This window comes from Pleurodeles waltl, chromosome 1_1, assembly GCF_031143425.1.
Source record: "Pleurodeles waltl isolate 20211129_DDA chromosome 1_1, aPleWal1.hap1.20221129, whole genome shotgun sequence".
NCBI classification, from domain to species: domain Eukaryota; kingdom Metazoa; phylum Chordata; class Amphibia; order Caudata; family Salamandridae; genus Pleurodeles; species Pleurodeles waltl.
The window spans coordinates 162,928,056-162,953,194 of NC_090436.1; the positions used below are offsets into that span (position 1 = coordinate 162,928,056).

The window sequence follows — 25,139 nt, forward strand, 5'->3', positions numbered from 1 at the left end:
CTCCCTGTAAAGTGTCCCATGAATGTTTCCACCCATTAGAGGGGGGAGAAGGAAGGGCTTGTTTAGGCTCTTTCCAGTGCTGAGCCAGTCGACAGTGCAGGGAGGTTGAGTGTTGTGGCCTCCCATTTCCCCCACACCTTATTATATTTATTCGGGCACCCTCTGGCCTCGTAAACAAGTTTTTCACGTTGAGCACACCAATCCACTCCTCGTCTCCATTTAGTCAAAGCTGGTGTGCTTTGGGCTTTCCAGTCCGTCATTATGTCTCTTTTGGCCACTAGGCACGTCACCCCCAGAAAGGTCCGTTCCGCCCTCCTCAGTCCAGTATCACCCATGATCCCCAGCAGGAGCGGCATTGGTGTCAACCCAATGTCCGTCTGTAAGGCCGTTGAGATCTCCATGGTAACAGCCCCACAGTAAGCTTTAATAATTGGGCAAGACCATACCATGTGGAAAAAGTCTGCGTCTGGGTCCATACAACGTGGACAGTCAGCTGCGTTACGGAGACCTGCCCTGTACAACCTGACGGGTGTTAGGTATGCTGTATGGAGATAGTAAGTCTGTATTAGTCGGAGACGAGTCGTCATCGTTAAAGTGTGCGGAGCTGCTAATGCTTCGCTCCAGTCTACCTCTTCCATAGGACCCACCCACCCCTCCCATCTCTGGCAGAGCCCCTCCAGGGAACCGGCAGTGGTGGCAATTAACGAACGATATATCTGGGAGACACCTCCTCTACCCAGGCTCCCCATCAGAGCTTTCGCCTCCATAGGGCTATACTCAGGTATGTTGTCCCCTGTCCGGATTTCTGTCAGCAGGGCGTGGCGGATCTGGAGGTACTTATGGAATTGCGTCTTGTTTAGTGAAAACATTTTCTGGAGGTCTTCAAAAGAGCGCATGTGTGAACCGTCCCATACGTCGCCCAGTGTAGAAATACCTATGTTGTCCCACTTCTGGAATCCTTCCAATCCCGCCACTTCTCTTAAGTGTATTCCCTGCCATAGTGGGGCGCCCCCACCACCCTGTCACCTTTTGGGCCATCCGCCAACCCCACAGTACCACCCCGGTCACCTCCGGGGTCTCGCGCGAGATCGGGCCTCCGTACAGGGCATCAAAGATCTTTGGATAATTCATGGTCTGAAGTTCTAGCCGATACGCCGGATCTGTCCATCCACCTCCCACCCAATCGTTGATCATTAGTAGTTGCATTGCTAGGTGGTAGTAATGGATGTTGGACATTCCCAATCCCCCCTCATAAACGTCTCTCTGGCAGGTTTTAAGCGCCAACCGAGGACGGGTGCCATTCCATAAAAATTGGCGTGCCTGTGAGTCCATCTCTCTGAACCATCTCATGGGGATAGGGTAAGGGAAGTTCTGGAGGAGGTAAAGAAGTCTGGGGAGAACCATCATCTTATAAAGTGCGATTCTCCCATGCACATTAAGGGGGAGGTCACTCCAACGTTGGAGGTCATTTTTTATTCTTTTGGTTAATGGTGTGATGTTAAGCTCCTATGCTAGCTCAGGGAGCAAGGAGACATGCACGCCCAAGTATTTAAAGCTATTTCTTCGTATTGGAATGTTTTGCTGCCAGTCTATACAGTCTTGAGATTGATGGAGAGGAACCAGCAAGGACTTACTAGGGTTTAGGGTCAGTCCTGAGGCATCCGAGAAGAGACCTAAAATTTGTAGAATGCGGGGACCACTTTTAGCCGGGTTTGAGATGTACAGCAGGACGTCGTCTGCGTACAATGCCACGCGGTCCTCTTGGCAGACGGGCCAGGACCAGCCCTCTATCAGCGGGTCTTCCCGTAGCAATTTCGCCAGAGGCTCTATTATTAATGCAAAAAGCAGGGGGGATAGTGGGCATCCCTGCCGGGTGCCACGGCCGATAGGGAATGGGTCAGAGATTACCCCGTTCACTTGGACATGGGCCTTTGGATTAGAATAAAGTAGTTTCACTAGTCCCCGGAATCTGAGCCCAAGCCCGTTTCTTTGTAGGACGTTTTCGAGGTAGGACCAGTCTACCGTGTCAAAGGCTTTCTCGAAATCGAGTAAAAGCAAAGCCAGGGGGGTGCGAGACAAGGTCTTTTGATGCGCCAAGGCTAGATGTAACCTCCTAATACAGTGCCTAGTGCTACGGGCAGGCATGATGCCACATTGGTCAGGATGCACCAGCGTGGGCATTGCGTTTCTTAGTCTTGAGGCAAGGATTGAGGCTAGTACTTTGACTTCAGTGTTCAGGAGCGAAATGGGTCGGTATGCCGAGCAGTATTGCGAAGGGGGTTGGGTCTTGGGGATCACTACTATTGTCGCTAGGTCAATCCCAGGAGGGAAGTGGCCCTTCTGTTCAGCTTCTTCGTACATGTTGAGCAGATGTGGAGCCAGAATACCACTACATTTCTTATATATCTCTGGCGGGAATCCATCAGGACCTGGGGTCTTGCCTGATGCCAGGTTGGCAATCGCACTGGTTATTTCTGTGAGGCTGATTGCCTCATCCATTCTACTCCTGGCTGTCTGGGAGACTCTAGAAAGAGTTATGTCGTTCAGGAGGCGGGATTCCCTTTCAATGGTGGGCCGAGGGTGTTCTGTGTACAGGCGTGCATAATAAGAGGCAAAGCTCCGAGCAATCTCGATGGGCGCTTTAGAGAGAGCACCGAGTCGTCCCTAATCTCAGGTATGATTCTATTGGCCAGGGGGCGGGTGGCCAGCCAATGCAGAAGTTTTCCATTCTTGTCCCCCCAACTATATATTCGGGCGGCCGATGCTCTCCATAGGTGTTTTGCTGGCTCAAGCACTAAGTGTCTGATTTCCTCTCGGGTCTTAGTGAGTTGCCTCAGAGTAGAGGTCGAGGATAAGGTTGTTTGTTGGCGCTCCAGGGCCTCCAACTCAGACACTCGTGAGTCTCGAGCACGTTCACGTGCACGAAGAAGACACTTGGCATACCCTCTTAGTGTGGCTTTGCAAGCTGCCCATATTATACCTGGGGACTGGACCGTTCCCAAGTTCAGCTCAAAATACTGAGCAAGGCGGTCTCTTATTTCAAGGGTATATTTGTTATCTTGTAAGTACCATGCGTTCAGGTGCCACAATGGGCGCTTGGCGGGGTCTGTTCCACCCAGTCGGACTCGCACAGGTGCGTGGTCTGGGACCCCTCGTGGCAGTATATCCGCCCCCGTGACACCGGTGATGTCTAGAGCAGGCATAAATATTAAGTCAATTCTGGAATGTGTCCAGTGGGCGGCTGATGTGTGTGTGTATTGACGTTCTTTCGGGTGCCAGGTTCTCCATACCTCGCCGAGGCTCTCCACCCATCCGTTAAGACTCGCAGCCCGGGAGGCCCTACCAGCGGTAATGTCACCGGATATATCCAGTCTGGGATCCAGAACAGCATTAAAATCCCCTCCTATCAACGTGGTTCCCTGGGGGAGTCCCGCTACCACCTGGCGGAGTGAGAGTAGGAAGGCGTCAAATCCCGCTGGGGGGGGCGTATGCGCATACAAGGTTCAGCGGTGAACTGTGAAGCACCCCTGAAGCTACTACGAACCTGCCCTGTGGGTCAGACAGCGTAGATGTAATCACCATAGGTAGTGAGCGGTTAAGTAGGATGGCCACTCCCCTGGATCCCCTGGAGAAACCTGCGTGGTAAACCCTATCAAATCCTCCCCGTGTGAGCATAGGGCATTTAGTTCCCAGGAGATGAGTTTCCTGCAGTAGGACCACTGAGGGGGAGTATCTGCGGAGGGTGTTGAAAACTGCGGATCGTTTGATCTTATCTAAAAGCCCGTTTACATTCCAGGAGATGATTTGTGTCAGTGAGGACCAGGCGTGGGCTGCGCGGGTGTCTGTCAGTGGAAACAGGGATGACCGCTTAAATCAAAACAGTGAAGTACTAAACCTATAGTAAATAAGTGACCGAGTGTTACTATCTAACCCCATACTCCCACCCCGGAAGCATCTGTCGCCCATGTACCCAACCAGAACATAACAGCCAGTAAGACTGTCGTGGGAGTGGAGTGATGTACCCCTCCATTCAGTCGGATCATTCTGCAATCATCAGTGAAAAGTCGTCAAATCGTACTTGGCGAACCCCAAGGGGCCGCCGGGTCATCCGACGGCACGCCTCGGAGGGCCTCGCAAGGGCGGTCTGGTCCCTTCGATCCCCTCCGTGTGTCACAGCGAGAACTCCATGTAACAGTTGAGCCAAGCACCGGGGAATGGCTCAGACGTCCGCCATCCTCGGCTCCCACCTGGTCCTGCAATTCTGGGGACTCAATGGAGGTCCTCTCCACCCGGGAGCTAGGGTCTCCAGCCATCCCTCCACTTCCGGGAACGGCTAGATCCTCCTGCATCCCTTTCCGAGATCTGGTGCGCCTCCGGCTCCTTTGGGGTCCCCCCGAAGGGGGGGGGGGCTATCCCGAGCGGGCTCTCCCCCTTGTTTCAGGGCTCCCCTTCGGGCTCCAATGCCCTCCTCGGTCAGCCAGTCCCATGCCTCCTCCGGAGATTCAAAGAAATGCGCCCTACCAGCCATAATGACCTTAAGCCGCGCGGGGAAGAGGAGCATGTATGAGAGTTGCATTGCTCTAAGTTTTTGTTTGACTTGCTCATACGATCGGCGGCGGGTCTGGACCTCTCGTGTGTAGTCCGGGAATATCAAGATCTTGTGGTTCTCCCATTGAAGATCTTCCAAGCGTCTCGCCTCTTTAAGGATATTGTCTCGATCTTTGAAGTTAAAAAAACGTGCGATCATCGGGCGCTTCGGGCCACCCGGAGGGGGGCGCGGTGCAAGGGCTCTGTGAGCGCGTTCAATTGCAAACCAGGGTAAGAGGGCCTGGTCTGGTATCCAGGTCTTGATCCAGCGCTCCAAAAATTCTGATACTTTATCTTCCTCCGCGCCCTCTGGGAACTCGATAAAACGCAGATTGTTGCGTCTTGATCGATTCTCTGCATCCTCTGCACGGCGGTGTAGCTCGCTAGTTCGAGTCTGTAGCTGGGACACTTTTGTTCTAAGATCAGCCAGCTCGTCTTCAGTCTGGGAGACCCGGCCCTCCACCTCAGTAATTCGGCTCACTGCATTTCTGAGGTCCTGCCTGATAAGGCCCATGTCCTCACGCACTTCCCCAATTCTGGTCTCCACAGCCGATTGCAACGACTGAATTGCTTGGAGGATGGCGCTCACTCCGTCTAGCGCTGGGCCTCCACTGGCAGTTTCCCCTTCTCTTCTGGGGCCCGCTGGCATCGTGAACTGGTCGATCTTTTGCTGGGAGGTCGGGGTTGTTTGTTTGCTTTGTCCTTTCCCATTCTGTCTCAGGAAGTTGGGGGCGGCCAGTCGACACCCAGATCCACCTCGTCCAGATTCCTGCACCCGGGCCGCTCCGACAGGGGACCGCCTCGGAGGGGGTCTACCGGCGGGGTATCAAAAGCACATGCAGGTGGGCACTGACCCAGTCACCCTGATGGGGTGTGGCGGGCACTGGTCCCTGCCACTCCGCTAATTCACACCGCCAAGCGACCACCCGGTCCCGTGGCAGGTCCCGCCCCGCGCCTCCAGGTCATCAGGGGCTCGCAGGACTCCTTGCCTTCCCCGCAGTCCAGGACGTCTCCAGCAGCTCCCCCCGTCCGGGGCCGATCGAAACGCGTTGCCTGCACTGCGTCCCCAGGATGTGGCTAGGGCACGGAGAGGTCCCTCGGTATCAGTCGGGACGGTGGGTTTTATTCTTTCATGAATTCAAGCGCCCAGTGTATTGTTCTAATTGGGAGTTCCCTCCCCGCCGAGCTCGTGCTGGAGCACCTTTGTTTTCTTCCGAGAGGGGGGTGGGGGGCCCCCCCACCTCCCGGTCCGGATTCCTCTCGCCTCCCAGGGCCCAAAACGAGCGGCCACCTGGGGGCTACCTACTCCGTGCCTCACTTGGTGGCCTCTTTGTTTAGATCAGCTTTATCTCTCGGGCCCGGCATACCTGTACGGCGGGGTCTGGCCGCCCAGAGTCTTTCAGCAGCCGCTCGTGCAATCGCGGCCCAATCCACTGGGGCCCGGGACCCGGTGCACAGCGCCGGTGCCCCCGGCGTCAATCCCTCCACTCAGGACGGCCACCCCGGCAGGCAGGCTCCCCACAGGAGCGCGGCCGGCGTCGCGATCACGGCCGCCACCTTGATTTCCCCGCTTCGTTCAGTCCGGACGGAGGAGACCCCCTCGGATCTCAGGATGTCCCTCACATCTCCCGGACCTCCGCGCAGATGCACAGCGGGGTCCGGGTCGCCAGGAGCCCTCGTCAGTCGTCCTCACCGCAATCTTGTTTCGTTTTGTTTCGGACCACGGGGGCCCGGGCCCCGAAGCGCAGGGCCGGCGTCCCCAGCATCACCCACCGAGCGGCCGCGTCAGCAGGGGAGCCCCTCACCTCAGGTTCAGCAGAGCGCCGCAGTCCCGGCTGCCATCTTGAATTTATCGAACCGGTCGCGGCCGGTGCTTTTACGCCTCAAATTTGCCGAAGGTCGTTTCAGGGGGGATCTCTGGGGTCCAGGAGCCGATGGGCATATTTAGGGCAGCGCCAATAATGTGGATAGTGGCAGCTTCATAGGGCGGATGACGGAGGGGTCCAGAGCACTCTCAGAGTACGACTGCCATCTTGATGCCTGAAGCCGAGATACAGTATGTTTAAGAGAGTTTAGATTCATCAAATTAGCTAGCTTAAGCATGCAAAATCTAAACCTGGTATGTATGTCATGTGGGTTACCATCAACCTAAGGATAAGTTAGGTATGATCTGCGAAAAATAGAAAAAAAACACAAATGCATGGATAAGAGCTGTAAGTGGAGTGACATGTACATTAAAAAGAGTGGGGCTGAGACCTGAGCCTTGCTGTGAACCTCGCATCACCTATACTTGTGACTAGAGAAAGTCTTGTTGACGAAACACGTGATGGCTGTTGTTTCATTGGATTTGTGATGCATTTGATGAATAAAACTTCCACCATATACATACGTGTAATTTGAACTTTGATTGATAAAGCATACTAAGGAATGGACTTTAAAGACTACTGTGGTGTGCCTTGGTAAAACATTATTGTACCTTAGGTAGATGCATGTGTAGGAAGATCGCTTAGTAGCCATTCCTTACCCCTAACATCTGGGGTTTTGGGGCTGGAGCATAGTTCTAATACCAGGGTGATCCGCCCACATACCATATTTTGTTTTCTGCAGTAAAGTATATCCCTTTTGTCTAGTGTGCTTTCTGACCCTCCGGCAAGCATATTGGGAGCAGAAAGACTAATGTGGACCCTGGTGGGAGGGAGGGAGGCGAGCACAGGCACATGCCCAGGATACTGTTCCCCCAATACAAAAATAGTCTTATTCTTTAAGAAAAAAAAAAACACAAAAAAAAAAACCTGGTATCTGGTGGCTTTAACAATGTCTTTTACCCAAGTTGTACAGCAGCAAGGCTGGAAGTAAAGAAAAAAGTGATATGACATGTCATACCTCTTTTTTCCATTACTTTTAGCCATGCTGCACAGCCGCCCTGGTGCTGTACAGCTTGACTAAACAAAACACTGACAAAGCCAATAGATATTGCGTAGGCAGGACTTACTGGCTTTGCCACTGTTTGTTATGGAAGCTCTTCACGCAACAGGATTTCCTGTCTAGCCCCTGACTGCTCTCACTCACGAAATACTAATAAACTAATAATAATATATGAAAATAGAACTCTAGTGAAACCTGCAGAGGATAGGCGCCTCCTAGCAAAATCATTTTTAGTGAGTGTGGGTAAGAGAAGCAGTGTGCTTTAATAAACTGTTCCGGAAGCCCAGATGAGCTGCAGAAGATACACTGGGAATCGGCTTTCCACATTGATCAGTGTTTTCAACAGAAATTGATTTGGGAGCCTTTACTTCTGTGTCCTGACACTCTGAGGCATGTCCGCAGATGCTGACTTGCACATCTATCTCATCTTTGCAAATGGATGGACAATAACGGAGCCCTCCATACAGAAATGTTAAAAATCAATGAGAGTAGCGTCCCACCGAGAGAAAATGGCCCCTACATTCCGAGCTGACCTCACTGCTTTACCGCTTGGGGTTTTAGGTTGTGCGTGATCGTCCTTCAAATATGTCCCAAGTTTAGTTTTTTTTAAATCCCAGAACTGTGATAAATTGAAAAGGTTGTTGATGTGCGATTTAAATTTTACCTGGTCCTGAAAGCTTCTGCACAATACAATCTTTGTGAGTTCTTTTGTTGACTTGAATAAAATACTGCCTCACATGTGATAGCCAGTGCCTAATTTGTACTTGTTGTTTCCGGTGCTGAGCACCGGCACTTACCTTTGAGGGCCGGGGCTCATTCTTCTGCCTCAAGCGTTTGCTGCGAGCAAAAGACACATAAGGGAAAGACGGAGGAAGCGATAGCGCTGCCTAACATTTGTTGCACTGTGAAAAATATCTTTGCCCTTCTTAATAGATCAGATTTTATATCCCTTTGAAAGCCGAAAGGCTGAGTTGGCCCTGTCAATGTCTAGTTTCTTAACAAAAAGGCTAACTTTACATTTTCAAGCACGAGCTTCAAAACACGTGTCACCCAGAGGGCGAGTGAGAAGCCGCAGCCCCCAGAACTCTGGCTCAGTACCAACACCTATTATTGTTGGTGGAAGCGGGGTAGTTGAAAAGTTAAACTCTTTGAAGCAGCAGCGCAGGTTAGGATGGGGGAAGGAGCTGGTGGGAGAGGGAGAATGCGGCCTGCAAAAACAATAACTCTTAAGAAGTGCTCGAACTTAAAACAAAACAAGCATTTGCAATGCACTAGGGTCTCGCATTTCTCCGAGTTACAGCTATTAGCAGTTGTAAACTCCTAGCTGGATTTTCCTTTCCACATTGTTTTTTAAAAAAAACAGCGCGATCGCGCTGCTACAGTTCACTCCTAATTAAACCTATCGGCAAAAGTGCAATTATCTACGTAACCAGCAAAAGTGCAATTAACAATGTAACAGGGTCGATGTTATGCAAAGCGCTAGACTTCTGCCAAGCGAGATCGCGCTGCGAACAAAAGATAAAAAGTAGTCCACAAACTGGGCATGAAACAGTGAGCCTCGCATGTTTTCAGTACTTGGTTGTTGCGCTCGAGGAGGGCTAACCAACGGAAAAGGCATGACATATGCGTGCCTTCCACTAATGAAAGCAAGCAGATTTTAACAGGTAAGCCCATGAACCAATGAAAGACAACTGGCGTGACGTGAACGGGGCTCCGAGCCCTTTTCTGACTCCTAAAGCGTCTCGCAAACGAAACGCATGCGCAAGTGCATGCGACACAAGCTCGACCCTAAAAACAGCCTCACGCCGCCCCCATCAATTTGAGGAGGAGCTTGTGTTTTTGCCTTTCACAAACTGACACTACCTGGACCTTAGCCCCCTACTGGTTTCACAAACCCTAAGCCCATACTAATGAAGTATTGTACAATGTCCCGGCTGGGTAACTCTGCGTCCCTTAGTAAATACTTCCATATTTTGTGTAAAGTACTTGACAATCCCTAGGGACAGGCTCGTGCTACGATAAGACCCCTAATTAAGCAATTTAAAGTAAATGATTTAGATTATAAATTATAGAAACAGGATGTACACAAGAACTGTCTAATTATTTTCACTTCAACTGTCACCGTTGGGCATTCTCGTCCACGAGGCAGCGGAATTGAATGAGTTTCGTAATATAAGGTAAAAAGCTTCTGTATATTCTTGGACTCAAATAAATATAATAATGATGGGCTTTATCATACTATGCATTTGCACATGTGAATCCTGATTTACTGGCGATGTACACTACACACCAATGTTCCCTATCAACGTTGTGCTTTGGAAAAACATGTGCCAAACAAAATAGGCACTTGTGAAGGAAAGGTTGGCAGGCTGGAAAAAAACATGAAGTCTGTAAAAATAACAAAAAAAAGTAAATTAGGCATGAGGCGCCTGGTATCTTTGCAAGAAGATAATTCAATATGTACACGGAACAGTATTTTATTTTGAAGGTAGAGCAAGAAATAAAGATAGTCGAAACGAGATACACTAGCGCCTCGACTACTGACAGCCCCAGTGAACTCAGACCCATCGCTATTTCGACTCTAAAGTTTGAAGCAGTGTCTGCAGGCTTCTGGGAAGAACTGAGGCAGTCATGGCACGTCGCTTGTTGAGGGTTGGGCATTACCTTTATCTGTGTTATTTCTGTGCCTTCTTCCACAGACGTAGCGTGACCCACCTTCTCCTTACTCACAGAGGTTTCTGTGACATCTTTGAAGGGAAGGGGGCTCACGAGGGGATGGGATGCAGACAGCAAAGGGAAAGTGGCGGGCAGGAGGAATAGAGTGTTAACAGAGATCAGTCGGGGAATGTAAATGGAAACAAGCAAAAACAACGGGGGAAGCAACAATAACGAAGAGAAACCAAGCAATGAAGAGGAAGGGAAGAAGCAATAATGAGGATACAATAGCGAGTGAGGGAGGGTGCTAGGAACGATTTGGGAAAAGCGCCCGGGAGGATAGGAGGCGGCCTGCAAATGCACCCATATATAGTGCTAGATAGGAGATTAAAACCAAAGTATGTTCCGAAGTGCATAGGAAGTGGAATAAAACTGGCCACTAGCCACTCGCCAGTGAATGGAATCTGTACTTGGGCCATGATCGAAGGCATGGCCAGGCAAAGCAGGAAGACGTACGAAATGAAAGCAGAAAATGTCCCGACCAAGCAGAAGCATGGAAATTAGTGCGATGTTTCCAACGAATGGTAAGTAAAGGTCAGTGGTGGGCGGATAGTAAGCCCCTTTTAAGATTTTTCTTTAATACAAGAGAGTTCGCGAGCACTCTGCAGGCGAAACCTAAAAAAGGAAACTTTCTGATGCAAGCACCGGAAGGTCCTTTAATGCCCTCCTCGTCGTAGGCCAGTCGCACTGAAAAGGGCGTGCGGGTGTCGGCTGGTGGCCAATGCCCACACTTAAATGGATACACTGCAGCTTTAATTGCGGTCCAAATGCTGCCTCTCCCCTTGGCTGCTGAGATCAGGCATTGTGGCATCAGAACTCATTTATAACAAGCAACTACCCTATTTCTTTCTTAACTGGCACCTAAAGATATCACAAGTCTCCTGTAACAACAAAATTGGAGATGGGTTTTTATACAGTGATGACAATCTCTCATGAATATAAGTGGATAAATCCATAACAAATGCATGGATAGATGTAGCAATTTATTACAAATGCATGGATAATTGGGAAAAAAGTGGTTACTGGTCGTAAGGATCACTGTTGGACTCTCCACAGAAGATGGGATCCCTGCTAGCGTGTGAGGGAACTCAATGAGGCAGGGCTAGTGCTACCATCACTTCAGCATGCTTTTGTTAAATTGGTGTCATCTTTTTATATTAAAAGTGCATATTTATGGCTGCATATGCCTTTACTGAGCTATGAGGGACTAGTTCTGCCAGATCTGTTAAGAGGTGGTTTATTGCTGGAACCCTCACTAGGTCCGCCTAATCATTTCTGAACCCTGCACAGTGCCTCCTATAGCTAACAGTGCTTCTTTCGTTTTCTCTTAGTTCCACGTTCATAAGATTATTTTAGCCCCCCGTACCACTTCATATGCTCAGAGGCCAGCCCAGAGCAGGGTGTCCTTATTATGAATCATATTTCAAAATCACAAGCACTCAGTAAAGGGACATGCTTGTGAGGGGCCACTCATGCAATTTGGATCTTGTCACAGCTATATTGGTGACAAGGACGGGATTCCTGGAGACATAAGGAAAGAATTGGAGATTAAATGTCTGTGTGCTCAAAACCTTGCAAGCGTTCCTAGCTTTCTACTCAGTTTTGCTGAGGTTCTGGGTACTCTGGGGCAGCTGAAACAGTGGATAACTGCTTGGGTGATGGAAGGGCTAGAGGTATCGGGTGACCCATTTGCAGGGAAGGTATTATCTGAAAAGGTGAGGTAGAGTCCTGGCAGCAATTTGAGTGTACACGAGGTGTGAATTTGGAATTGTCAAAAACTCATCATTGTGCCAGATGTGCAACAACAATCTTAGATTGGGAGATTAAAGATGGTTAAAGATTGAACTGTGTTCTCACAACACTTAACAGTCAGTGGCACATAATCGGAGTACTGCACAAGATTTTTGTGTACAGGATTGAAAATTGGTTCCTGCATATTTCTAGGAAACACTATACCTCAGGTGGATGTCATATGTGAATTGTACTTCATCTTGCTGTGATTTGAGGTAACACAAACATTTCCTGTCATTTCTGTAAGAGGGCTACATATTTGAGTAGCTATTGATGATATTTTGTGGGGCGTATTTGTAGATTCAGTTCAAACACTACTTTTGTTTCTCACAGAACTTATAAACGTGTGTGGAGATTGAAAGCTTTCACTATTCCAGACATCAGTCCAGGAACAAACTGGAACAGGAGGAACACAATTACTTAAATGTGGAACTTTGTAGAACATACTCATTGCAAAGGAAGCAGTAATTTTGGCAGACTCTATGTGGCCCTTAAAATACATCTTAGAAGTGTGACATCAAGTACTATCAAGGAGTATTGGGTGCAGGTTTTATGCCTGACAGATACATTCAGGTTTCAGCTGAGAGAGGTGAGTTGCAATTCAATAGTCTGTATATCAGTGCATATCAGCAGTATATGCTTTAGTTTTTGTAGATGCCCTGGGTGCATGTTCAATCAGGCATAATATGAAATAGGTCCCTTTGAGTGGAGAAAGGATAAGCAAGTTAATAGATTTATTGTATGATTACCATTCAGGTAGAGGCATGTTAGACTTTATTACGTTTGTCCCATCTCTAGAAGGAATTTCTAAAAACCCTATATTTTGTAATAATGATGCCTCACAGTTTGTTGGAAGGTGGGTCATTGGTTGTGTGGCCTGCACAAGTAATGTGTCGCACCCGTCCACCACTGGGAACTGAACACCCCATTGTTGCGCTCGACTCTCATAGGATAGCGTTGCAGATCAGTTCAAGGATTACTCAAGGGATGTGGTGTGGGCTAGTAATCACCATTCACAAGTACAACGACTAACACTCAATAAATGCTTCCCCAGTCTGTGCTTTTTCTTTTGATAAAGTAAAAGTACATTTATTACACACACACTACTCAGTACCATATACGCAAATTGATGGAATTATTTTTGGATGATATTACATAATCATTCTGTTCTCCTCCTGAGGTGGAAATATAATCCAACATCCCACACGGCAAAATAGTTACATGTATCTCAATGCAATATTTGACTATAACTTGGAGTGACCGCGTGTAAATCTTACAATAAAGCACATCAACTTTGATCAGTGGTGGCTGTTAGTCCCATTACTCAAATAAGCCAAAACAAGAACATGTAGAGGCATGTTGGAATGATTTGACAGTTAGGATTACTTTTAGATTACTTTCAAATTACTCTGATACCTTTTAGGTTACCCTTGATTAACATTGTGTAATACCATCCTACACTCTTAAAGGATGCCTCGTCATATGATGTTTCTCAAGCCATGCCATTGGCCCCATTACTGGGACCACACATTTTCAAAATACATTTAGCATAACATGCTACCATTTCCACCATTGCTGTAAAAACACTTGCAATCACAGCCCTTAGCCTCTGAAGAACAAAAGTTCAAACAGGGCTGTGCTTAAAAAATGTGGTGGAACCCTTGGAGGGTTATCCTGCTTTCGTTCCACCCAACCTAGGGTAGGGGACACTATACTTCATGTTGGGGGGGGAGGCTGCACTGCTCCTGCAACTCCCCCTATCCATTTACTTTCCGTGGGTGGAGAGACCATCTTCCTGGGCCACCACAAGCTGGCAAGGAGCCAAAACAAATCATGGTCCCCGCAAGGCATTGTGGGGCAGGGTGCATACGAGATGAGCGGCTCTCCTGCTACGCTTGGGAGAGCTGCAAAGCTGGCAGATTTGTTCTGCACCCCCTGGGGTGCCCGGTCCGACCTGGACACTCCCACACCAGGTACGTGCTGGCACACCCTCCGCAAACTCTGGAAAATTTTCAAATGGATCCCTGCAGACTGCCGTAGGACAGTCATCCACGCCTTAGTCACAAGCAAGCTTGACTAAGGCAACGCTCTCTACGCCGGCACCACGACTAGAAATATCAAAAAGCTGCAACTCATTCTGAACGCCGCCACCAGAGTTGTCCTAAACCTCCCACGCCAAGAACATATCTCCCAGCACCTGAGGTCCCTCCACTGGCTCCCGCTAGAAAAACGAATCACCTTCACTACTCACCCACATGTACAAAGCCATACATAACGTCGGACCGGCCTATCTGAACCATCGTGTCTCCTTCCACACCCCGCCAGATCCCTCTGCTCTGCTCAACTGGCCACTATCCCTCGCATTCGAAGAACCACTGGCGGAGGACAATCCTTCATCTACATAGCAGCAAAGAGATGGCACACCCACAGCACCTTGAGACCCTCACGGGTGAGTAGCCACGCTTTACAAAAACTGATTAATTTATATGTGATCCCTCGTTGGGGAGCGGTGCAGGGAGCCCACCCCCGGCCGCTCCCACTGTCTTCTCGCACGGGCAGCACCTCCAGGTGATGCCGCAGGAGCCGGCCCTTCATTTGGTGCCTACCTGCTCCTGCGGGCAGACGTGTGCTGCTGCTGGGGCCGGGATGGGGTCTGAGGCCCCTCCTCACCCTCACAAGGAACAGAACAGTGCTCCCTGACTTTCTCCTTTACATGGGGGCCCAGGATGATCTGCACAGGGGCAAGATGGGGCTCCCTGACTTCTTCTAAGGCTGCCGGCCCCTCCCACAGCCGACGGCCATCATCATGGGGGAGGGTGCGATGTCGCCAACGGCTCTCCTTCTTGGTGGGGTCCCGGGATGGAGTCTGGCATTCTTCGTGCATTTTCACGGGGAACGTGACAGCACTCCCTGACTTTGATCCTGGGTGATTGCCCAGCCACTCTCTTTGCAGGGAGTGCAGCAGCACTTCCCAACTTGTCTATGGCCGCATGGGGCCCCGAGATGCGGTCCGGGGCACCTTTACCATTGTGATGAGGGGGGGGTGCACAGCAGTGCCCCCCCACCCTCTCCACAAGCAGGCCAGTTCCCAAGGGGCCCTCGGATGAGGTCTGACCCACCTCTTCTGCCACAGGAGGGAGTGCGAATGCACGCCCCCAGCTCCTCCTCCCCTTCTTCTTGGGGAAGGCCCAGGGCCTCGGCCCACCCCAGGGGCACAGAGCCCCACGATCTTCGTCATATGCTAAGGAAAAAGTCAAAGGTCACGGACCTGCTTCTCCTCATATCTTGGGCCCCAAAGGGCCTATTTCGATGATCTTAGTTTCGTCCTCTGTGGCGAGCCCTTGCCATCAGGTGCATTTTCGTTAGGCCTCCTGGCCTTTAAGGTTCCCAGATTGTAGGGATCCAGTCCCATTGACTCCCTGCACCAGCTTTTCCTCTGGGCGCCTTCCTTTTTTTCTGGGCAGCACACGCTCCTTGCGCCAGCTAAGTCTTTCTCCCAAATGAACCTCTGGGGGGGTTAAGGAGGAGGAAAGGGGCCAGCTTACCTGGCCCTGGCATGCGCCCCGCTAGATCTGAAGTCCTTCAAAGGCAGAGTCCCTGCCCCAGTGGGCAGTCAGGGCTCTTCTTTTCAGTTGTCCATGACGCCCATCTTCAGTCCCAGTGTCCTGCAGTGAAGCACAGCCAAGAGAGAGAGCCCTCCCCTGTGCAAGACCTTTTAAGTGGATGTAGAAGTGACCAGCAGGCCTGTATCTCTGGCCTATCCAGATGTGCCACATCACTTCCTTGTCCCTGTCCCCTCCTTCCTCCAGTCTTCTGGGATAGCTCAAAATTGCATCATCCAGGAGTTAGATGCCACATGTGCTCTGAAAGTCTCAGCCTCTCCTTTCTGACAGTCATTCCAGGGCCTCTCCAGCCAGTTCCTGGCAGGGGATGACAGCTGGCTTATTATTGCATGGCCCTGCACAGGCAGCTGGACAGAGCAGTAATTGGCCCTAATCCTGAGCTGAGTCAGAGAAAGATGACATTCCTGGATGACCCATAATTTTAACAACTATGCTTTTGTAACCTACTGTATTATGCTTTTCCTACAGGTTACAGTGTACATTGCTGGGACTCAGTGCACCGCAGAGGGCTGGAGTTGCGCCCTAGGCCATCCTTTCCATTGTCATTTAATGCAGTGTCCCTACAGTGAAAAGACAGTAAGCACACGGATGTTGACATTTAATGGAGTATCTGTACAGTAAAAAGACAGTAAGCATACTGACTATCCCTTACATATGTACATCCATCTCATGAGGCCTACTCCAGGTCACCACCCACTTTGCGTAGTTGCTTCTGCACCAGGCTATCCAAGTTCAGATCTTGGGCTGCGCACACCAGGAATCCTCCCCGCTCAGCCCTCACATGGGTGCACATGTGATCAAGTGTAACTAGCCCTGGGCCTCTTACTCTGGGCTTCGTCACAGCAGCCTTTCCTTAGCATGGAGGCACTGGCGGTAAACACAAGCAGTCCATTTTACTATGAGTTTACTGTGGGTGAGTCCCCAACTATGAAGCTCCCTCACAACAAAAGGTAAAAAACCAGGTGATCCAAAATCAAAAAATCAGAGCAGATCAGATAGTCAGAACCGTCCTCTCACACAGCTGGAGCAAGAACCAACCCTAAGGCAATGGTTTATTTGGTCAAGAGGGCAAATTGAATAGTTAGTGAATGTTTGCATTCTGATTTTGCTAGCAGTATTTCACTTCTAGACTCTTTGCAGCCACGTTGATGAGCTTACCACAATACACCTTGTTAGAAGTTGGGTTCTAAATGGTGAAAGCTCCTATTGACTTCTTTTGTTTTTGGGCCACTGGTTTTGAATCTCTGGTTTTAGGACCTCTACTTTGGAGTGGGACCACAAATAGAGAGTATCCCACTGTAATGCTCTATGTAAAATAATGTTTGAACTGTAAACATGAGTGCCTACCTTTTTAAAATCAGTTTAGCTGCTGTGCAGTTTAGAAGGTGTGTTCTGAGCAGGTTGCCATTGAACTTGTGCACATACGTGTGCACAAGTATAGGCTGAGTGAGGAGAACTGTTGTTTGAGCAGCCATCTCTAATCTTTCCCTGAGCGCATTGAAATGTCCATTAAATCTGAGACATAACCTGATTGAATGGGGATTGGCAATGGCCTCTCACACCAGGGTTTCTAGAAATGCTTATTTCACACCCAGCAGCACAAGAATGAAGTGCCCATGGTGACCACGTCTAGCCGAAGTATTTGGGTTATGGAAGCCGACATGTATAGCACGATTTGAAATTTTTTAAAATAGCATATTTGTGGAGGAAGGTTATGAATGTATTGACCACAGGTTTGGGCATAACAGACTTGTTTAACCCGAGGTGTGCTTGCTGTAAACTCTACTTTGACTCAAGTGAAGTAAACGATTATGGATGAAAGTATGCATTTTTCACTAAGAAACAGTGCAAAATGTAGCTGAACACAAATAGCAATCATATCAAATTTAATAAAAGATGTTTAAAAAAAAATTCCTCAATTGCTGCACAGGATTGGCATTGGCGCTAGGCTGCTCTTTTCTTGTGATGCAGAGTGGTAGATGGATGATGTGGACTCACCTGGATTGGTAGTTGCCTCACCAACTATGGGAAAATCCATATCCTTCTTAACTACCAGCAGAGACTTGGAAAGATGAGAAGGAGCCTGAATTAATGGTGGAAGGTCCGTCTTTGGCTGATGCACCCCTGGCAGGAATCTTGAGACTCTTGCACCCTGGACTTTATCCAGGACTGGGAAAACACATCCTTAACTCGCTAGTAGAGAATGGACTTCCATGTGACCCTGAAAAATGGACATGCCGGCCTTCTGGACTAGTGATGTTGTCTGTGTACCAGCAGTGGGCAGTACAGACTCTTATTGGACACACAGTCATTCTGCAAATGGCAGAAGTCCTAGGTGGCTCGGGAGTGCAGACAAAGTGAGTGATCTGCTAGAGTGCTGTGTGTTAAAGGAATTTGTCTCCGTGGCTGCCTTAAGACCAGTAACATCCTCTGCAACAGTAATAATGCATTTGTTACACAATTCAGTGCTAGCCATATTGGTCTGCAAGAGCGTGATGTACAAAATTATATGCTACTTCTGTTTATTTTTATTAAAATAGCAATCTGTGTTTTTTTCAGAACTTTTGGAGGAATTTTGTCCATTGGTTGAAAGACTCGGTTTCGACGAAAATTTCATCGACATTACCGAAATGGTGGATAAGAGGCAAGAAAAACAGCCCACTGATGACCATTCCAAAATTGTGGTGTCAGGTCACATATATAACAATCAAAGTGAGTCATTCCTTCTAATATAACTGCAGACGTGGCATAAAATGGTCTTTACACGAGTGTGTTCAAAAGTGTTTCAACACTTACTGCAAATATTTGATCAGAAAATTAATAATGTAGCACAGAATACATGAAGTGTGCATTAGGTTTTGGTAGAAAAGTCTAAGGAGCCCGTACACAGAAGCATTTATAAGTATGATAGGTAGTACCATAGCAGTACGTATTTACTTACTCCAGCTCATCACTTTTTATCATCCCTGTAAGTAAACGTGCAACTTTGTAACCGTATTTCTGTTTGTACTAATGGTATGTGAATATTCCCTGCGTGTTCCCGTTTTAAATGTTTTTTTTGGGGTGGGGGGGTGAAGTTGGGAGGGGAGGGTAGTTCCCAAAAGCAAGCATGAATACCGAACAGTACTTGATGAGTACTTATTCACATACTTCAAAATAACTTTGTGCATAAGCCCCACTAGATATCTATTATTTGCTTCGTTTTTGTAATGCAAATAATATTTTTATGTGTAATAATATAATTTGGTTAACTTGGTTAATGTAAAGGTTAACATAAGGTAGTGCCTTGATATTTCCCTCAGCTCGTGAGAGGAAAAATGCTTATTCCTTTTGGCTGCACCCAGAAGGCAGTTGGAGTTGAAATACTGGATACAACCCCTGCAAGCATTACACACAAGGGTTTTCTGTTGTATTTCTTTTGATGTAAATATATGAGCGATAAAGTACCCCCTGCTGTACGCTATAAGGATATTGCAAGTCACCAAGGAGTTCCATAACCATATAGAGGAACGAGAACGAAGGCAGAGTTCTTTTATAAGGTTATGAAACTTTGAACATGAAGAATACAAATCAAAATCACGTTAGTTGTTTGTTGTAGGCAGGTATTAGAAACTGTTGAATACAAGTCAGTTAAAAAAAAGCTGCAATAGCTTGGAACGTAGAAACATGCAGAAAGATTTAAGTTTTTCCATAACTATATAATAAGTGCAAAAAAAGAGCATGTTCTCCCTGCTTGTCACTGTAAGCTAAAAAATAGAGCAGAAGAAAGAAAAGCAATGTCGCCTTATGCAGCTCCCGGCCGCTGGCTTTAGCAGCAGGCATTGTTTCCTCAGATCTTGACTGTAATAACTCATAACAGTCGAGTTCTAATGTCTTTCCTTTTAATCCATGCCTGTGTGTGTCACAAATTGGTGATTATAAAGAAATTAGAGACTAGCGTTTATACAGGGATTAGAGTATCACATGTATTATAGCCTAATAACCTGTAGCAGAGGGCTAGATTGATTGTTAAAGTGCCTGAACCCAAGTGCGGCTCAGTCCTATATAGTGGGAGAGGGCTTTTGACAATGGATATTGCCTGAGGTAAAAGGCCTATAAGGATATTAGAACATTCAACCCAATGAGGTTATAATGTTCTAAATTAAAAAGGGAGAAACAGAAAAACAAACATTGGAATGATAAAGCAGAATGATTCTATCAGCTGTTGTTAGCGCCAAGCCACTGAATTATCTTAAATGGAGCTCACAGCATTCCATTGTTCTTACCTATGGGTCTCCAGGTACTTGTGGATACGTTTAGTTTGTTTTGTGGTGACTATGGACTTGAACTCAACCATAGCAAAACTAAATTTATGACCCTGGGTTGTGGCCCCACTAAGAGATACTCAATTTTTCATAATGGTACCCCCCTAGGTATGGTAAGCTCCATAGATTATTTGGGGGTGAGAATTTGCAACAATCTGCATTGGGGGGCCCAAATCGATAAAAGTTTAGCTATTCTGGCACAGAGATCTTGGGCCATTTTACGCTTTCACAAGTCTACCTCTGAGAGAGTGATTACTCCAACTATTAAAATTTATCGAGCAAAGGCACAGAGCGCTGCGGTCTACGGGTCTGAAATTTGGGGGTCCTCGAACACTGGCAAGCTTGCAGTGGGGGAAAACAACTTTGTAAGGTCAACTTTGGGCTGTCCTCGCAGTACCCCACTGCTGCCTATGTTCTGGGATCTTGGCCTTTCACGCATCTCTGATGTAATTGCCCTACGACCATTGCTTTTCTGGGTCTGTGTATGGACCACCCCAGAGCTATCCACATACAAGGAGTCTATTCAAGACATTCTAGATAGACCAAATGTACTTACCATTCCCTGGTTTAACCACATCTCAAAATGGTTTCACAGATTGGGTCTTAGTGAGTTTTGGAGTCATCCAGAAAGCATAAGGAAGGATCAGAAGAATCATTTGAAAATTGTTTACAGGATATATGTCAGGGAAAACTACCTGCTGTGTTCAACACACGGCAGATTGACTTCACAATTTTTTGATTTCAAATGGTACCCGTATCTGGAACCATTTATGGATACAATTCTTGACCCATTAAGTGTTTTAGTTGCTAAATTTTAACTATACACCTAGACTGAAATAAAACCCCATGTTTATTTTAAATGTTAGGTATTAGGGGGTTAGGTGCTTTTTCTAAGGAAAATAATTTTATGTGTTTTAAGGCTGAAATATATGTTTTTATTTTATTCTTATCCTTTTTTAAACTTAATTCTTACTTCCTTTTTCATTCAATTGTTGGTTGTTTTGCTTTTATGGTTGTAAGTAACCGAATAAAGCTATGTGTTGATGATGAATAGAATAATCCCTGTTTCCCTGACTTCTACAAAAAAAAAGCCTTTTGATGTAAATGTGCTTATTGCCTGTATATATTGGTGTATCATCAATGTTTTTTAACTGAGACATTTGTACTTAAGCCTCATTATAGACTAAACAGTGCAAAATCATGCTCCCTCCCTCTCTCTCTCTCTCTTGCCTAAAGACTTATACCTTATATTTAGAAACTACTTCCAAACAATTTGAACTCACTGTATTGCAACCTTCCCACTCTTCCTCCTTGATATGCAATTGTGAAATTTAAGAATCGATAATCTGCTTTCTACTTTAAATTAGAACATAGAACTATGTAGATAGCTTTGTGCCTATGCCAAAGACCTTATAACCCTTAAAGTGAATAGGTGTGGCTTTTTGTTAGTAAAAGTGCTTTGTAAATAATCATTGAGTTTGCTTCAGTTTGTTTTGCGTTGATTGTAATAATGACGAGTTGGTCGGTGAATGTGGATGATTTTGGGTAATGCTTGTGACTATAGAATGTGGCAATAGCATGAGTTCCAGTGTTGGCAGTAGGAGTGTATTGCAACAGGACTTTAGTGTAAGATAAAAGCATCACAAAGTAAAGCAAGAAGAGTGAGAGGATGACAGCATGTATTTTCATAGGGACAGGCACCACTCACACATTGATTCTTTAATCCACCCACCATCCATCTGTAGAATCCTGGTGATTCCCATACCCTGTATGTTTGAGCTGGTATTTGGAATACTGAGATTGAATGATGCAACTGAATATGGGTGTGTGGTTTGGAGGGAAAGGTAGGAGAGAGGGACAGTTGCAGGAAGGATGGATCCTTGACAGAGCCTACTGTGGGCTGTTGCTGCAACCTATGGGCCTGAACTCACCTCCCACTTGAATGGCTCCAGCCTGTTATATGAAGACTCTGCCCTTGAATAGTAACACTTTCTCAGTGGATTAAACACCTATCTGTGTGTAGCTGGTGCTTGGGTTGTACACAAGCTGCGAGCAATCCAATCTTATACTGCAGCTGCTGTCCTCTCCTGCAGGGAAGAGAGCCTTGAACTGTGGGCTGCCGTCTGTGAGAAGACAGCATGCTTTGCTCTCATGCTTCATATGTTTTCTAAGTACAGGTGCTTCAACTTCTTCTGCTCGATTTCGACATGTTTTGTGAGAGAGCAGTTTTCATCATAACGCCTGAAGCTTTGAACCTTTTCTAAAGAGCTATACTATTGATTAAATATATCATGCTCATGAGGATAACCTAATGACAGAGCTACTGCAACGGTAGATGTTTTGTGAAGGAGGGAACATTTTACTGTTGCGTCTGAGCTGTTCCTTTTCTGTGAGGAGGGAAGTTTGCATAACCACTATTATAGTGCAGTTGTGTTACTGAGCAGGGAAGGTTGCAATGCTAGTGTCAGATATTATCTGTTCTACAAGGTATAGGCCTGCGCAGTGATAATGCACGTCATAACTTTGAGGGGGAAAGAAGCCTGCATTGTTGCTTTCTATGTTGTTTCTGGTCTAAGTGACAGAAATTTGACTATTGTTTATAGTTGTTATTATAGGTACTTGCACTGCTGCCATCATGCAGTATTCATTGATGTTACTGAAGAGTGATGTAAGCGTTTTGAATATATAAAAAAACTGGAACAATTTGCAATACTAATGCTTGTTTTAATATATGACACAAAGGAAAAGGTAAACCCATTGGCTGTACTTTCTTTTTCAGACTTTAAAAAAAAAATATTCTTGGGGCCTCTGCCTTTTCCAGACAATTTGCTTAAGTGTCCCTTAACTAGCACTCTCATGGTTTGCTCCTTTGTTGTGCTCCTCCACTTTCCTCCTTCTGTCCCGCGCCCAATTTTTTTCCCAGTTTCATCGCGAGGCTCCTTGATTTTTTTGTGTGTTTTCGTTCACATTATTTGATGTTTTTATTTTACCATCCAGCACAATCCCTCTAGCCTTGAACACTCCCCGACTGATACCCCTGCCTCCACAGTGCCCTTACTTACTCTTCCAACCTACTTTGCTCCTGCCCTTGCTTTGAGGCCCATTCCAATTAATCCAAATTGGCAGTCTTTTTGTCCCTCAAAACCGAAAAGTAGCATAGTGGGAGAGAACAACGTCAGTGGCGGCTGCTGCCAATCTCTAGGGGAGTAGGGGGTGGAGGGGTGGTGAAAAAGCAGAAATAATTATAAAAATATAAACTTACCTTTTCCTGCTGCCCCCTTGCCGCCTCGCTCCTCTTCTGATGGTTTTGGTGTTCCAGAAGTCCTTAGGACCCCAACACAGTCTCCCCCACGCAATCCTGGCGCTGCTCTCATGCTACAACTAGCATGAGAGCAACACCCAGATCGGTCTGAGTGGCTTGTTCTGCCGCTCAGACATTGTGTGGGAGTATGTGTTGCACAGCCGGGTTGGAGAAACTGCTTAGTCGGGTTGGAGAAACCTAAGTGTGCATGTCAGTTTGGCCGGCCTGAGACGGCCGGCCAAACTAACATGCGCAGTTAGTGCACTGACTCCCCCTCCACCCCTACCCCCTCCCATGGACTAGCCCCGCCTCTCCCTGCTGGCTGAACCAGCAGCTGAAAAATAAAACGATCACAAAACATATTTTTCAGCTGCTGGCTCTTAGCCAGGGAGGAGACGCTCCTTAGCCACTGCGAAGGAGCCGCCCCTGGTTTGATCCCGAGTTTCTCCTCTTGATTCCTGTGTCTTCGGATTTAATTGAAACACTACAATATGTATTTGTGGCAGTGGTTTTGAATAACATTCACTTTTCAATAGCCTAAACCATGTCATGGTTGCATTTTTCTTTTTATAATGTCATTTTTTTGTTGAGGCTTATTTTTGCAACTGACGCTGTGGGTTTCTCTGGTGAGTGCCCCAGTGGATGTGCTCTAACGACCAAATTTGCTGACTTTGGAACTAGGGAACCTGGTTTGAGTCTTCTAGGTACACTATTATGTGATAATGAACAAAAAGAGGCTCAGTGACAAAGTATTTGCCTAGTGTCCCATAATTTGGTCATTCTGTTTCTCTCTCTTTTTGATATCAAATGTTATTGTGTTGTTCTTAATTCTTAGAAGATGAGATTAGATTAGAGATAAGATTGTGGGTGACAGGCAGAACCCACATTTTATTTTTGGCAGTTTCACTTAGCGCAATCCTTGACCACGGACATTCAAGTGTTTCACAACAGACACACACTATACCACACTTTTTTAAGCCCATGGAGATTTGCTTGCTCACGTTGTGCACCACGCTCTCCTTCAAAATAGGTGAATGTTTTGTCATCTACTGGACTTTATTCTGATATTTCATCAACACATCTTTCCATTCTACAGCTAGTCTGGCGTTTTGAGGAATAAAAGGAGTGCATCTTTTAATTGTCTCCTGCCATGCAACCAACTTCGTTCCTGCCTGTGAGCCTTTCAGAGCTACCAGCATGTTTCTTTCCAGACCAGTCCATGTCTTCATATGTTTGTCAACGATTTGTATTTCATATTTTTAATGTTACCACTTTGTTTTGACCTCTTTATTCAGTTTTTATACAGCATGAACTGGACCTGAAGGTATTGCAGCGCTTTACTGGAGCACCAGTTACATTACACAAGGTTACATTAATTTTTATAGGCACGGGGAGAGTAAATGATTTGTCCAGAATTGCGTAAAATTGAAACAACACTGACACTCAAACCTGGTTTGCCATTTCCAAAGTCTTCAGCTCTGGCCGTAACACCACATCCTGGGTAGAAGGATGGTGGCAGCCAGAAGCCTCTTGAAGGCTCTGCTCATTATTGTCTCGAGATGGGACCTTGAGTTTAGCCAGAGCCAGGTTTCAGGCTCAAGTCTGTCTTGAGTTTTCAGTGGTTCACCCACCTCTACAAGTAAGTGAATGATACTATTCATATGAAACGTTTTTATCAAACATAGTATTATGAAAGATTAGTGTATGCCTTGCACTTTGCCTGCAGCTTCTTAATGCCATTTCATAACTCATTGTGGCATATTACAAGGATTTTTAACTTATGGCCTCTAGGCAACACAATGATCTGTGCGACAAAAGTAGCAACTTAGTACATAAAATACAAATCTGTGAGCTGCATATGACACGTTGTGGTTTGCAGCTGGCACCTTGAAC

The 25,139-nt window shown here is 46.9% G+C and overlaps 1 protein-coding gene across 2 annotated transcripts in view; it reads left to right on the plus strand.

Annotated features, from left to right (window-relative positions):
• The window catches only part of POLI (DNA polymerase iota), a 208,294-nt gene that overhangs the window by 56,108 nt on the left and 127,047 nt on the right, over positions 1–25,139 (plus strand). For both annotated transcript variants that reach the window (XM_069219507.1, XM_069219498.1), the window contains one exon: positions 18,201–18,353. In XM_069219507.1, the coding sequence (XP_069075608.1) occupies positions 18,201–18,353 (153 nt within the window). The remainder of the gene's footprint in view (positions 1–18,200; positions 18,354–25,139) is intronic.